The following is a 12,978-nucleotide window of genomic DNA, read 5'->3' on the forward strand; positions in this document are numbered from 1 at the left end:
TTCGTGAATGCATTGTGGCAGTATTTGTAACATGGAGAGAGAAGAAATAGATACTTTATTAATCTCTAAAGCAGGGATCCCCAATTACATTCAGCCGTGTGGCGATTTTTCCTTGAGCGGATGGTCGAGGGGCAGAAACATAGTTATAAATCATTTGTACACTGCAAATTGACCGCTAGAATCCAAAACGGATATTGTATTTGACAAAAACAGAATAATTTCAAACTTTGATTACATTGGGATACGATCACATATGTCTTTCTATTTAAGTGTGGGAATACTTATTTTAATCACTTTGAGCAGATTTGATGGTGATTTTCCAGTCTTTTATGTCCAACAACAAAAATTATTGAAACATTTTGCTCAGAAAACTTGGGGGACCAAATGAAGTTGCCTCGGGCCAAATTCGGCCCCACAGGTGACTTTATTTGGTCCCCCAAGTTTTCTGAGCAAAATGTTTTAATAATTTTTGAGAATTCATTCATAATTGTGGAACCCTGCTCTATAGTATGTGACCTGTAATGTCTCCTCTGTTATTCCCAGCCTCTGCAATGCCTTGCACCCACACCTCTCTCTCCGAGACCCTTCCGTCCTCAGGTGAGTGTTCACTAACAATCAGTCATTAGTGATATACAATGGCTTGCCTGCTGAGGATGTAAAGTACGTCTTAACTGATCTAAGAGCCATATGATCTGGTCTTGTAGCCGGCCTGATCTATCTGGGTTCATTCAGTTCTATATCTGGCCACCTAGAATATAGAGATCTGTCTGGGTTCACTCAGCTCTATATCTGGACACCTAGAGTATAGAGATCTGTCTGGGTTCACTCAGCTCTATATCTGGACACCTAGAATATAGAGATCTGTCTGGGTTCACTCAGCTCTATATCTGGACACCTAGAGTATAGAGATCTGTCTGGGTTCACTCAGCTCTATATCTGGACACCTAGAATATAGAGATCTGTCTGGGTTCACTCAGCTCTATATCTGGACACCTAGAATATAGAGCTCTTTCTGGGTTCATTCAGCTCTGTCTGGCCCCCTAGAATATAGAGATCTGTCTGGGTTCACTCAGCTCTATATCTGGACACCTAGAATAGAGAGATCTATCTTCAGTCTCTTAAGTCCTTTTTGAGTTGAGTTGACTGTTCTGAACGATCAACCAATGCGGTCTTTAGCGGTCTCCTAATTTAACTCCTTTCTCTCCAGCTCACAGTGTCAGACCCTCAGATGTGGTTGTGCTCTCGGCCATTGGACTGCCCCACACACAAAGGTAAGCAACACATCCATTTCTCTAACCTTGATAGATAAGGGGATACTACCAGGGCTCCCAAGTTGTGCAGCGGTCTAAGGCACTGCATCTCAGTGCAAGAAGCGTCACTACAGTCCCTGGTTCGAATCCAGATTGTATCACACCCGGCCGTGATTTGGAGTCCCATAGCGCGGCGTACAATTGGCCCAGTGTTGTCCAGGTTTGGTCGGGGTAGGCTGTCATTGTAAATAAGAATTTGTTCTTAACTAACTTGCCTAGTTAAATAAAGGTTAAATAAAAAAATAATACCAGGTGTCACTAGGGATGATTCAATGTGAACACAGAAAGGTTTTCCAGACTTCTGTTTTTCTCTCTCCCTGAAGCAGTGAGCTGTCCAGAGTGTTATTGAGACTTCATGGTAAGCCTGCTATTCTTGGGGGGTTTGAGGGGCTCCTTGATGTATCAAATCAGTTATCGGAACCAGAAGACAACAAACGCAGGCTATTAACGCAGACAGACACAGACACGCACACAAGTACACACACAAATAGCTGACAAATTCTAAAGCAACCACGTTGTCAATTTCCTGTGACCTTAAGCACTAAAATGACAGTCTCTGTCAAATAAAATCTCAATAAAACACACTTTGATTGGTTGATAAGATTGGTTGATAAGAGATATGACTGATTGATAAGACATGTTGGTCTGCTGACAGATCCTCCTCCTTCCCGTGCCAAATTTCCTCCCTTTGCAATCTGACACTCATCATGTGTATATATACAGTTGAAGTCAGAAGTTTACATACACCTTTAGCCAAATACATTTAAACTCAGTTTTTCCACATTTCCTGACATTTAATCCTAGTAAAAATTCCCTGTCTTAGGTCAGTTAGGATCACCACTTCATTTTAAGAATGTGAAATGTTAGAATAATAGTAGAGAGAATGATTTATTTCAGCTTTTATTTCTTTCATCACATTCCCAGTGGGTCAGAAGTTTACATACACTCAATTAGTATTTGGTAGCATTGCCTTAAACAATTGAAACTTGGGTCAAACGTTTCAGGTAGCCTTCCACAAGTTTCCCACAATAAGTTTGGTGAATTTTGGCCCATTCCTCCTGGCCCATTCCTCCTGGTAGAACTGAGTCTGGTTTGTAGGCCTCCTTGCTCTTACACGCTTTTTCAGTTCTGCCCACAAATTTTCTAAAGGATTGAGGTCAGGGCTTTGTGGTGGCCACTCCAATACCTTGACTTTGTTGTCCTTAAGCCATTTTGCCACAACTTTGGAAGTATGCTTGGGGTCATTGTCCATTTGGAAGACCCATTTGCAACCAAGCTTTAACTTCCTGACTGATGTTGCTTCAATATATCCACATAATTTTTCCATCCTCATGAAGCCATCTATTTTGTGAAGTGCACCAGTCCCTCCTGCAGCAAAGCAACCCCACAACATGATGCTGCCACCCGCATGCTTCACGGTTGGGATGGTGTTCTTCAGCTTGCAAGCATCCCCCTTTTTCCTCCAAACATAACAATGGTCATTATGGCCAAACAGTTCTATTTTTGTTTCATCAGACCAGAGGACATTTCTCCAAAAAGTATGATCTTTGTCCCCATGTGCAGTTGAAAACCATAGTCTGGCTTTTTTATGGCGGTTTTAAAGCAGTGGCTTCTTCCTTGCTGAGCGGCCTTTCGGATGATGTCGATATAGGACTCGTTTTACTGTGGATATAGATACTTTTGTACCTGTTTCCTCCAGCATCTTCACAAGGTCTTTTGCTGCTGTTCGGGGATTGATTTGCACTTTTCGCACCAAAGTACATTCATCTCTAGGAGACAGAATGCGTTTCCTTCCTGAGCGGTATGACGGCTGCGTGGTCCCATTGTGTTTATACTTGCGTACTACTGTAGACTTGTGGAGGTCTACAGTTGTTTTTCTGATGTCTTGGCTGGTTTCTTTTGATTTTCCCATGATGTCAAGCAAAGAGGCACTGCGTTTGAAGATAGGCCTTGAAATACATCCACAGGTACACCTCCAATTGACTCAAATAATGTCAATTAGCCTATCAGAAGCTTCTAAAGCCATGACATTTTCTGGAATTTTCCAAGCTGTTTAAAGGCACAGTCAATTTAGTGTATGTAAACTTCTGACCCACTGGAATTGTGATACAATGAATTATAAATGAAATAATCTGTCCGTAAACAATTGTTGGAAAAATGACTTGTGTCGTGCACAAAGTAGATGTCCTAACCGACTTGCCAAAACTATAGTTTGTTAACAAGAAATTTGTGGAGTGGTTGAAAAACGAGTTTTAATGACTCCAACCTAAGTGTATGTAAACTTCCGACTTCAACTGTAAGTAGAACGTTTATTTATTTCATCCAGATAATCTATGACCAGACATAATTTAGGCTTTTTAACTATTTTTTAAGATAAGGTTTTGCTTGAAAAGGATAAAATCATTGAAAAGAGGGTACATTTGGAGGGAAATGAAATCATTTCAGTTACCTACTTGAGATAATGCGAGTGTCAGGCCTGCTCTTATATAACTTACTGTAACTATTAAACACTCTTCCATGTCTAGTAGGTTATTGTAGATTACTGCAGTATCAATTAGTATCATTGAGAATAATTGGTTTTAAAAGAGTTAACCTCCCACTACTGTGTGATATCGTTATTGGTCTGATATCAGGACCAACCCTGATACCACTAACAATAAGCCAAGATAGAATCACCAAATTGCAACTTTGCTGCCAACAATTTCCAGAGAAAGCATTTCAACGGGAGGGATAAAGACTATTGTACCTCTCACACAATAGAAAAAGGACATTAATAAAGATGAAAGCGATAGAGCATTATACTGTACTCTCAATTCACATGGTACTTACTATATGTTAGTACCAAGAAAGCCCTAGATGCCATACTTGTCTGATCAAACAGATTGCATGTGTATCCATTTATTGTATTGTATAAGGAACCAACTAACTCTACCTGTGTGTCAGAGTTAGTTGATAGTAAAGACCTGTTAGCCATTTCTAATAGTGTTTTTTTTCAGCCCATACTAAAGTGCCAAGATATGTGCATATGACAATGTTGATTTCACTAATAATCAAGCAACTTCCTCCCCTCTCTCTGTCTCTTCAGAGCTGCTGACCATGTTTAACCCTGCAATGACCAGTAGTCTTCCTGGTCAGACAAACCTGTATTCTGAATCCTCACAGCACAGGTAAACCACAGCTACACTCAGCTCCCAGTGAGAGCATGAAAGAAAGAAAAAAATGGTATTTCAGACAATGTTTCATTCATTTGCAGAGCTCTTGTGGAGCAGGCAATGGAACTGTCCCTCACCCTCAGGAGGAACCAGGTATTCTAGTATATCTCCTTCTACATAACCCAACACATTGTCCTAACAGCCTCCCTGTACTGGTTTTCATCTCTGATTGTGTCTTGTACTTCTCTCTAATAGGCCGTTGGTCTAGACACAGACTGGAAGCTGGTGATGCTATTCGTCCAGGTGGATGAGCTCTGTTTATGTCATGACCAGGTCATTAGCCAAACACTCACCTCACACGTCTGGATTTAAGTGAAGGTCTGCATTTCATGACACTACAGTGTTATTAGCTGCGTTCCTTTGAGTGAGTGTTGTGTGTTTGTGACTATGCAGCTCAGCGAGACTGTCACAGCTGCTGTCCAGGAGGTGGATCTTGCTCTGCAGGTGCTGCAGTCACAGGTGCGTTTTGGACACTTGTGTGACACTCGTAGCGATGCTACAGCACATGAATTTAGGTGATTATTAAGCTTGTTCATCATGTATTTGCAGTTGAAGCAGACCATTGTCAATGTTGCAGTGTGGGATGGAGAATATGTTCATCAGAACAGGTGATACTCTCCACCAATAGCATATCTTCTTAATCAGTCAGTGCACTCATTCCCTGAGTTTATTATTTGTATTTTATTTGACTGATTGCGATGCAATAATTATATTGATTATTGTACTGTTATGTTGAGGGTGCTAGCACACAAGCATTTCACTGCACCTTTTATACCTGCTGTAAACTGTGTACATAACGAATATAATTAGATTTGATTTTCTGGGTTTTTAAACGATTCTGTGAATCTATAGTGACTAGCTGGTAGATGTTTGGTTTGATTGCTTATGTCTATTGACAGGATGTGTCAATGTATGGAGGAAAGACATGAATGGGAGCTCAGACTGCTGAGGGCCATGCTCACTCAAGTCCTGCAGGTTCAATGTCTTGCGTCGTCAATGTCTTACATCTATGTTTTACATCATCAGTCTTACATCATCAATGTCTTACACCATCAATGTCTTACACCGTCAATGTCTTACACCGTCAATTTCTTACACCGTCAATTTCTTACGTCTATGTTTTACATCATCAATGTCTTACACCATCAATGTCTTACATCTATGTTTTACATTATCAATGTCTAACATCAATAACTTACATCAATGTGATCTCCCCTATCTCCCCAACATCTATGTCAGGGTTCCCCAACTGGCGGCCCGTGGGCCGAATTTGGCCCCACTGTGGTTTTATCCCCCCCCCCAATTGATGGACAAAAAAAACCTACCAGTTAATTTGATTTTGGAAATCTGTTCCAAAGTATTCCCACACATAATAGAGAGACACGTGATCATATACAAATGTAAGCAAGGATTGAAATGATCATGTTTTTGTCAAATATTATATCTGTTTGTGATTCTTGCGATCAAATTGCAGTCTACAAATGATTTGTAACGATGTTCTGGCCCACCGACCATCCTCTTATAAAAAAATCGTCCCGCGGCTGAATCTAGTTGAAGATCCCTGACCTATGTCCTGTTTATATTGTTGTCCCCATATAAATAAGATAAGATAAGATTAGATTGCATTTTATTGTCTGATTTCAACCAAAACAAATGGTATCATAAAAACTCCTTACAGGACATACTGCAAAATAGAACAAACAACATATGAACAGAAGAGGTTGTAGTACAGGGGACTATACAAGTGAAAAATAAAGTTGCACACTCATCTCTCCTTGCTGTGGATTTAGTGGACCAACATTTCAGTTAAATAGGTGTATTGTATATAGTTAATTCTTTACTAACTCTTTTTCACGGTGGTCAGTAGGAGTCCCTTGACAGACACCTGGTGGAGAAGCAGTGGTACAGCAACAAAGATGACTTCACCGTCCTACTGCAGGATGTCCCCTTCATCACAGCAGACCCAGCCTCCTTTATAGTGAGTGACAAGCCATTGAAGCTTCCCCCAATTTTTTATACATTAATGTGACTCTCTCACTGTGTGATGCAGAGCTGAATTGTTATTGGTGTGTGTGTGTGTGTGTGTGTGTGTGTGTGTGTGTGTGTGTGTGTGTGTGTGTGTGTGTGTGTGTGTGTGTGTGTGTGTGTGTGTGTGTGTGTGTGTGTGTGTGTGTAACACAAATGTTCATCTATGTACAGAGCGCTGCCCCCAGAGCGGGTGCATTACACACAGACAAACTAGCCGTACAGATGTGGGCCAACTTGGTGAGTCACACCATATACTACCGATGCTGCTAACACACTGTGGCATTGTCTCTGCTCTCAGTCCTAGTCGAGGCAAACAATGGAGAATTTACTCTGTTTTTTTTTATTCTGTTTTTCAGCTGCAGCCCACCATAGGCCAGCAGAACATGGAGAACAATGATATGATCATCTCGGTGCCATGCCCCAGTGAGGTGAGAGAGTGCGACAAGCCTCCAACACATACCTGACCTGGGGTTGTTTTTCTTTCAAATACTTTCAGCGTTTAACTGGGCCTGTCTGGACTACCAGATGAGCGGGGTTTGCACTTGGGGAGGATACATTGGTTCCATTGGACCAGACAAGCTCAATGAACTGCAGCTAAGGTATTTGAAAGAAAACAAATACTATTTGAACCCAGTCCCGAAATCGGTCACGTACAGTACATTTGTGGGATTAATAGAATAGAATGTACATACAGTATATGAGTGTAAACCTGAGTGTAATAGGAATTTCCAGGTGAACAAAAAGGAGATCAGTCATTGGTCAAGTCAATCAAAAATCTATCCGGTTTATTACACGTTGTAACAGGGAGATGCATGCAGAGAAAATGTCTAACTGGCCTCTTGGAGACAGGCCCTTTGTATCCAAATCTGATGTTCTATGAACACCAGCCTGAGAGACAGTGACTTTGTCAGCTGCTACAGAATCATAAAGTGTTCATAGAATGCCATCGATACAACACTGAATAATCAGTGTCTCCTTGGTCCTTGTACCTCCAGTCTGGCGTCAACCACTATCATCAGATATGACAATAATCCATAACAAGTCTAATGACCATCAACCTGCACCTTGAGTTTTACAAATAGAACCCTGGCAAGTATGTGTATTACAGAAATTCCAAATATGCTAAACATTGTGTTGATCACTCTAAATTAAATAGGAACTTTATTCATCTTAAATATTCCCATTACAGCGAGTTACTCTAGATGAACGTCTCAACACACAATATAGTATGATTAAGCAATAAGGCCGAGGGGGTGTGGTATTTGGCCAATATACCACGGCTAAGGGCTGTTCTTAGGCGCTACGCGGAGTGCCTGGACACAGCCCTTAGCCGTGGTATATTGGCCATATATCACCAACCCCCGGGGTGCCTTATTGCTATTATAAACTGTTTACATACGTAATTAGAGCAGTAAAAATACATGTTTTGTCATACCCGTCTGATATAACACAGCAGTCAGCCAATCAGCATTCAGGGCTCGAACCACCCATTCAATGATATGATTTAACCCTTCTGATCCTCATCTTCCACCCTCTATACATTCATCTGTCCTTCTCTCTGTCTCTATCTCTTTCTGTCACACTCTTTCTCTCTCCCCCCTCTCTCCCATAGGACCGGCCTTTCTTGAGAACAGAGAGGAACTCTCCCTCAGATCACACCAATGAGCTCTCTCCTCTTCTCGACCCTGTGAGTTATTGTTGTCAGGCCTGTTGATCACGGCTGATGTACTGCCGGGCCCTGCACATTGTGGTGTCTGTGTACACATTATACATGGTAATGACTCTGGATGTTCTCTTTGTGTCTTGTCATCAGATCATGGGCACTCATATGCCCTGCGAGGACCATAGCCCTTCCAACTCCCCACCCACCTCAGGTAAGATGAATCCTCTCAATATACAGTATACAGCTTTTAGAGTTATTTGTTGAAAAAGAGGCAGTGTACCCTGATCTTACTGAGTTATGGAACATTAAACTTTTCGAGAAAGGACAGGTAGGTGTCAGCAGGTTTCTGATAGGGCTACCTGGATAAAGTTTGCCTTACGCCATTTTCATCACCTGATCCATCTTCTATGCGTTCACAGTTCACGCTCTTCGGCCTGGCGACATCAAAGTCGTAGCTGCAGTGGGAGACTCTCTGACAGTAAGTCACCTACTCCTTGTTTACCTTTTATCTGTAGTAGTACATGATTGAGTTACTTTATATACTGTGAGCTAATCTACATTACCCAGTTGTAGGGCTGTCACTTATCACATGCGATTTCTATCTGTATTATTAAACTCATGTTATTGCTATCTCTATAACACTCTCTTTGACTGGTCGGCAGGCGGGCAACGGTGTCGGATCGGGATCCAGTGTTAACAACTTACTGGATGTTACTACGCAGTACCGGGGTTTATCATGGAGGTGGGTCCTTATCACCCCTGTTATTAAACAATAGTACAGAGTGGAGTGTCAATGTCAGTTCATCTTTCTGTGCTGTGTGTCACCTGGGAGAGGTGAACACTAATCTATATGGTTGGCATCCCTAACCAGTCTATATTCTGTCTTTGTGTTTCTCAGTGTCGGTGGAGACGAGAACCTCACCACTGTCACCACTCTTCCCAGTGAGTCTCCTTTTCTTTTAACGCTGTCATCTTGTTTTAGTTATCAGGCTGCTCATGTAGCCAAATTGTTGCCAAAATGCTACCAAAATGTAGCCAAAATATTGATAAAATGCTGGAATTTACATTTACACATGTACATTAAGTAAGAAAAATACCGTTCTCCTATGTGTATCATTTTCAAATCAAATCCCATTTTATTTGTCACATGCGCCGAATACAACAGGTGTAGATCTTATAGTGAAATGCTTACTTACAAGCCCTTAACCAAACATGCTTTTAAGAAGTTAAAAAAAATAAAAAAAATAAGTGTTAAGTACATTTAAAAAAATAAAAGTAACAAATAATTAAACAGCAGCATTAAAATAACAAGCGAGGCTATATACGGGGGGAACCGGTACAGAGTCAATGTGCGGGGGCCCGGTTAGTTGAGGTAATTGTGTTAATATGTACTGTACATGTAGGTAAAGTGACTATGCATAGATTATAAACAGAGAGTAGCAGCAGCGTAAAAGAGGGGTCTGGGTAGCCCTTTGATTAGCTGTTCAGGAGTCTTATGGCTTGGTGGTAGAAGCTGTTAAGAAGCCTTTTGGACCTCGACTTGGCGTTCCGGTACCGCTTGCCGTGCGGTAGCAGAGAGAACAGTCTATGACTAGGGTGGCTGGAGTCTTGGACAATTTTTATGGACTTCCTCTGACCATCCTTTCAAAGCACTTCATGGCTACAGACGTGAGTGCTATGGGTCGGTAGTCATTTAGGCAGGTTTCCTTAGTGTTCTTGGGCACAGGGACTATGGTGGTCTGCTTGAAACATGTTGGTATTACAAACTCAGTCAGGGACAGGTTGAAAATGTCAGTGAAGACACTTGCCAGTTGGTCAGCACATGCTCGGAGTACACGCCCTGGTAATCCGTCTGGCCCTGCGGCCTTGTGAATGTTGACCTGTTAAAAGGTCTTATTTACATCGGCTACGGAGAGCGTGATCACATAGTCGTCCGGAACGGCTGGTGCTCTCATGCATGTTTCAGTGTTACTTGCCTCGAAGCGAACATAGAAGTAATTTAGCTCGTCTAGTAGGTTCATGTCACTGGGCAGCTCGTGGCTGTGCTTTGTAGTCTGTAATAGTTTGCAAGCCCTGCCACATCGGGACGAGCGTCAGAGCCGGTGGAATACAATTTGATCTTAGTCAGCCTGTTTGATGGTTCGTCGGAGGGCATAGCGGGATTTCTTATAGGCTTCCGGGTTAGAGTTCCGCTCCTTGAAAGCGGCAGCTCTACCCTTTATCTCAGTGCGGATGTTGCCTGTAGTCCATGGCTTCTGGTTTTGGTGGTTCAATGTGGGCTACCCAGATCAATGTGTCCAGGTTGGACTGATGTGTCGTTTTCTTTTGTGTTGCTGCTCAGATATCCTGCGTGAGTTTAACCCCTCCCTGACCGGCTTCTCAGTGGGCAAAGGCAAAGAGCACACCCCTCAGGCCTTCCTCAACCAGGCTGTGGCGGGGGCAAAAGCCAAGTAAGTCTCATCACCCGTCAATTTGATCATTTTCTATCCAGACATACCTATCTCACTGATTGACTATGTTTTACTGAATAGGTTTTTACAGAATATGTACTGAATAGGTTTTATACTGAATAGTTTTTTGTTTTTATTTGCTGAATGGTGATGTTGGATTGTCTGTGTTTGTTTTGAAGAGACATACCAGAACAAGTGCGAGCATTGGTTGCCAGGATGAAGAATGACTCGGTTAGAGACTATCCTGAATTATATTTGAATCTTGGTGGAAAAAGTACCCGATTGTCATACTTGAGTAAAAGTATACATACCTTAATAGAAATGTACTCAAGTAAAAGTGAAAGTCACCCAGTAAAATACTACTTGAGTAAAAGTAAAAGTATTTGGTTCTAAATATACTTCAAAAGTAAATGTAATTACTAAAATATACTTAAGTATCGAAAGCAAAAGTAAAAGTATAAATACATTTTCTTGTTTTTTAAATTTACGGATACCCAGGGGTACATTGCAACACTCAAACATGATTTACAAACAATGCATTTGTGTTTCGTGAGTCTGTCAGATCAGAGGTAGTTGGGATGATCACGTTCTCTTGATAAGTGCATGAATTGGACCATTTTCCTGTCCTCCTAAGCATTCAACATTGTAATGAGTAATTTTGGGTGTCAGGCAAAATGTATAGAGTAAAAAGCACATTATTTTCTTTAGGAATGTAGTGAAATAAAAGTTAAATAAATAGTCAAGTAAAGTACAGATACCCCAAAAAACGACTTAAGTAGTACTTTAAAGTATTTGTACTTAAGTACTTAACACCACTGTCTACCACACATAGATTGATATAATACACAAGTTCATATTATCTGAACATGTCCTCTTACACAGCTAGTTAATTTCCAAGAAGACTGGAAAGTGATCACTTTGTTCATTGGAGGCAATGACATGTGTGACTACTGCTACAGCTCTGTGAGTACCAATACGATGTGTATACGTTACAATACAATGCGACACCATTCTGTATCGTGACCTCTAACAACTCTGTCTGCAGTGATACTGTACTGGATGTGCATGTTCCATTGCTCTGACTGTCACTACCTGTCATTGTCCCACAGCTGTTTTACTCCACTGAGAACTATGTGCGACACATTCGTGAGTCTCTGGATTACCTTCATAAACAGGTAGGAGCTGTAGGCGTGTCACTGTTTTTTCTCTGAATTTGTCCCTTTTCCACCTTCTTACATTTATAGATCAGATCAGATAGCACAATCTTTCCTCTGTTTTCAATTACTTTCTTCAATTTTAAAAACGTTCTGACTCTCTCTCTGTCCCCCCCCCCCCCCAAGGTCCCTAGAGCCCTGGTCAATCTGGTGGAGCCACTCTACATCCCTGTCCTGAGACAGATGCACACAGACTTAAATGCAGATCTCAAGTGCCCTACCTGGCTTGTCAAGTAAGTGTCCGTCCCTGCAGGTGGAGAATCTAACTAGAGCATTTGCTGGCAGGAGTTTTCACCATTGTAAAATCCATGATGGGGAATGTGCAAGTGCACACTTTGAATCTACATGCAGCCTATCTATAATCCTCCTCATCAAGCCACCACTTTCATATGTTTGCCATATGCAGGGAAATGTGCCAATGGATCTCTGAAATCTAAATCAATAACACATCTCTGAAATCTAAATCAATAACACCTGATCTCTGAAATGAAGATCAATAACACCTGATCTCTGAAATGAAGATCAATAACACCTGATCTCTGAAATGAAGATCAATAACACCTGATCTCTGAAATGAAGATCAATAACACCTGATCTTGTGTCTCTCCTTCAGTATTCTGTGTCCCTGTGTCATCTCACCAAAGGAGGGTTCTGAAGCACTTCGTCAACTCAATGGTCTGAACCGAGATTATCAGGTATGGCAAAGACTAATTCTGCAGTGCATGTGGGACCACAATATTATACTTGACTCTATGGTAAATACTAGTGCGTGATGATTAATTACCAATAACAAAAACAAACTAACCTCTTTCAGCGTGGACTGCATGAGCTTGTGGAGTCAGGACGGTACGACACTCATAACAACTTCACGGTGGTCCTGCAGCCTTTCCTACGAGACATCATTGTTCCCCAGACAGAGGTTAGGCACACTGCATTGTCACGCCTCTTGACTGTGAATCAACAATAGATTAACTGATCAATCTGTGTGATTCCAATGCCCTTTCATGGTGCCATACACACACACACATACATACACACACACACACACACACACACACACACACACACACACACACACACACACACACAAACTGTCCCCTC

At 41.6% G+C, this 12,978-nt stretch overlaps 1 protein-coding gene across 3 annotated transcripts in view; it reads left to right on the top strand.

Annotated features, from left to right (window-relative positions):
- Window positions 1–12,978, top strand: part of LOC115162797 (phospholipase B1, membrane-associated) — a 33,545-nt gene that overhangs the window by 5,657 nt on the left and 14,910 nt on the right. For 2 of the 3 annotated variants that reach the window (XM_029714411.1, XM_029714246.1), the window contains exons 2-25: window positions 544–597; window positions 1,208–1,271; window positions 1,634–1,668; window positions 4,396–4,477; window positions 4,564–4,615; window positions 4,718–4,795; window positions 4,916–4,981; window positions 5,072–5,130; window positions 5,422–5,497; window positions 6,390–6,500; window positions 6,722–6,787; window positions 6,907–6,978; window positions 8,163–8,237; window positions 8,364–8,424; window positions 8,633–8,691; window positions 8,876–8,955; window positions 9,112–9,155; window positions 10,555–10,663; window positions 10,843–10,894; window positions 11,546–11,626; window positions 11,773–11,838; window positions 12,004–12,110; window positions 12,491–12,572; window positions 12,692–12,796. In XM_029714411.1, coding sequence (XP_029570271.1) covers window positions 552–597; window positions 1,208–1,271; window positions 1,634–1,668; window positions 4,396–4,477; window positions 4,564–4,615; window positions 4,718–4,795; window positions 4,916–4,981; window positions 5,072–5,130; window positions 5,422–5,497; window positions 6,390–6,500; window positions 6,722–6,787; window positions 6,907–6,978; window positions 8,163–8,237; window positions 8,364–8,424; window positions 8,633–8,691; window positions 8,876–8,955; window positions 9,112–9,155; window positions 10,555–10,663; window positions 10,843–10,894; window positions 11,546–11,626; window positions 11,773–11,838; window positions 12,004–12,110; window positions 12,491–12,572; window positions 12,692–12,796 — 1,728 coding nt within the window. In that variant the 5' untranslated portion in view covers window positions 544–551. The remainder of the gene's footprint in view (window positions 1–543; window positions 598–1,207; window positions 1,272–1,633; window positions 1,669–4,395; window positions 4,478–4,563; window positions 4,616–4,717; window positions 4,796–4,915; window positions 4,982–5,071; window positions 5,131–5,421; window positions 5,498–6,389; window positions 6,501–6,721; window positions 6,788–6,906; window positions 6,979–8,162; window positions 8,238–8,363; window positions 8,425–8,632; window positions 8,692–8,875; window positions 8,956–9,111; window positions 9,156–10,554; window positions 10,664–10,842; window positions 10,895–11,545; window positions 11,627–11,772; window positions 11,839–12,003; window positions 12,111–12,490; window positions 12,573–12,691; window positions 12,797–12,978) is intronic. The other variant, XM_029714326.1, reaches the window with a different exon arrangement.

This window comes from Salmo trutta, chromosome 1 (genome assembly GCF_901001165.1).
Source record: "Salmo trutta chromosome 1, fSalTru1.1, whole genome shotgun sequence".
NCBI classification, from domain to species: Eukaryota; Metazoa; Chordata; class Actinopteri; order Salmoniformes; family Salmonidae; genus Salmo; species Salmo trutta.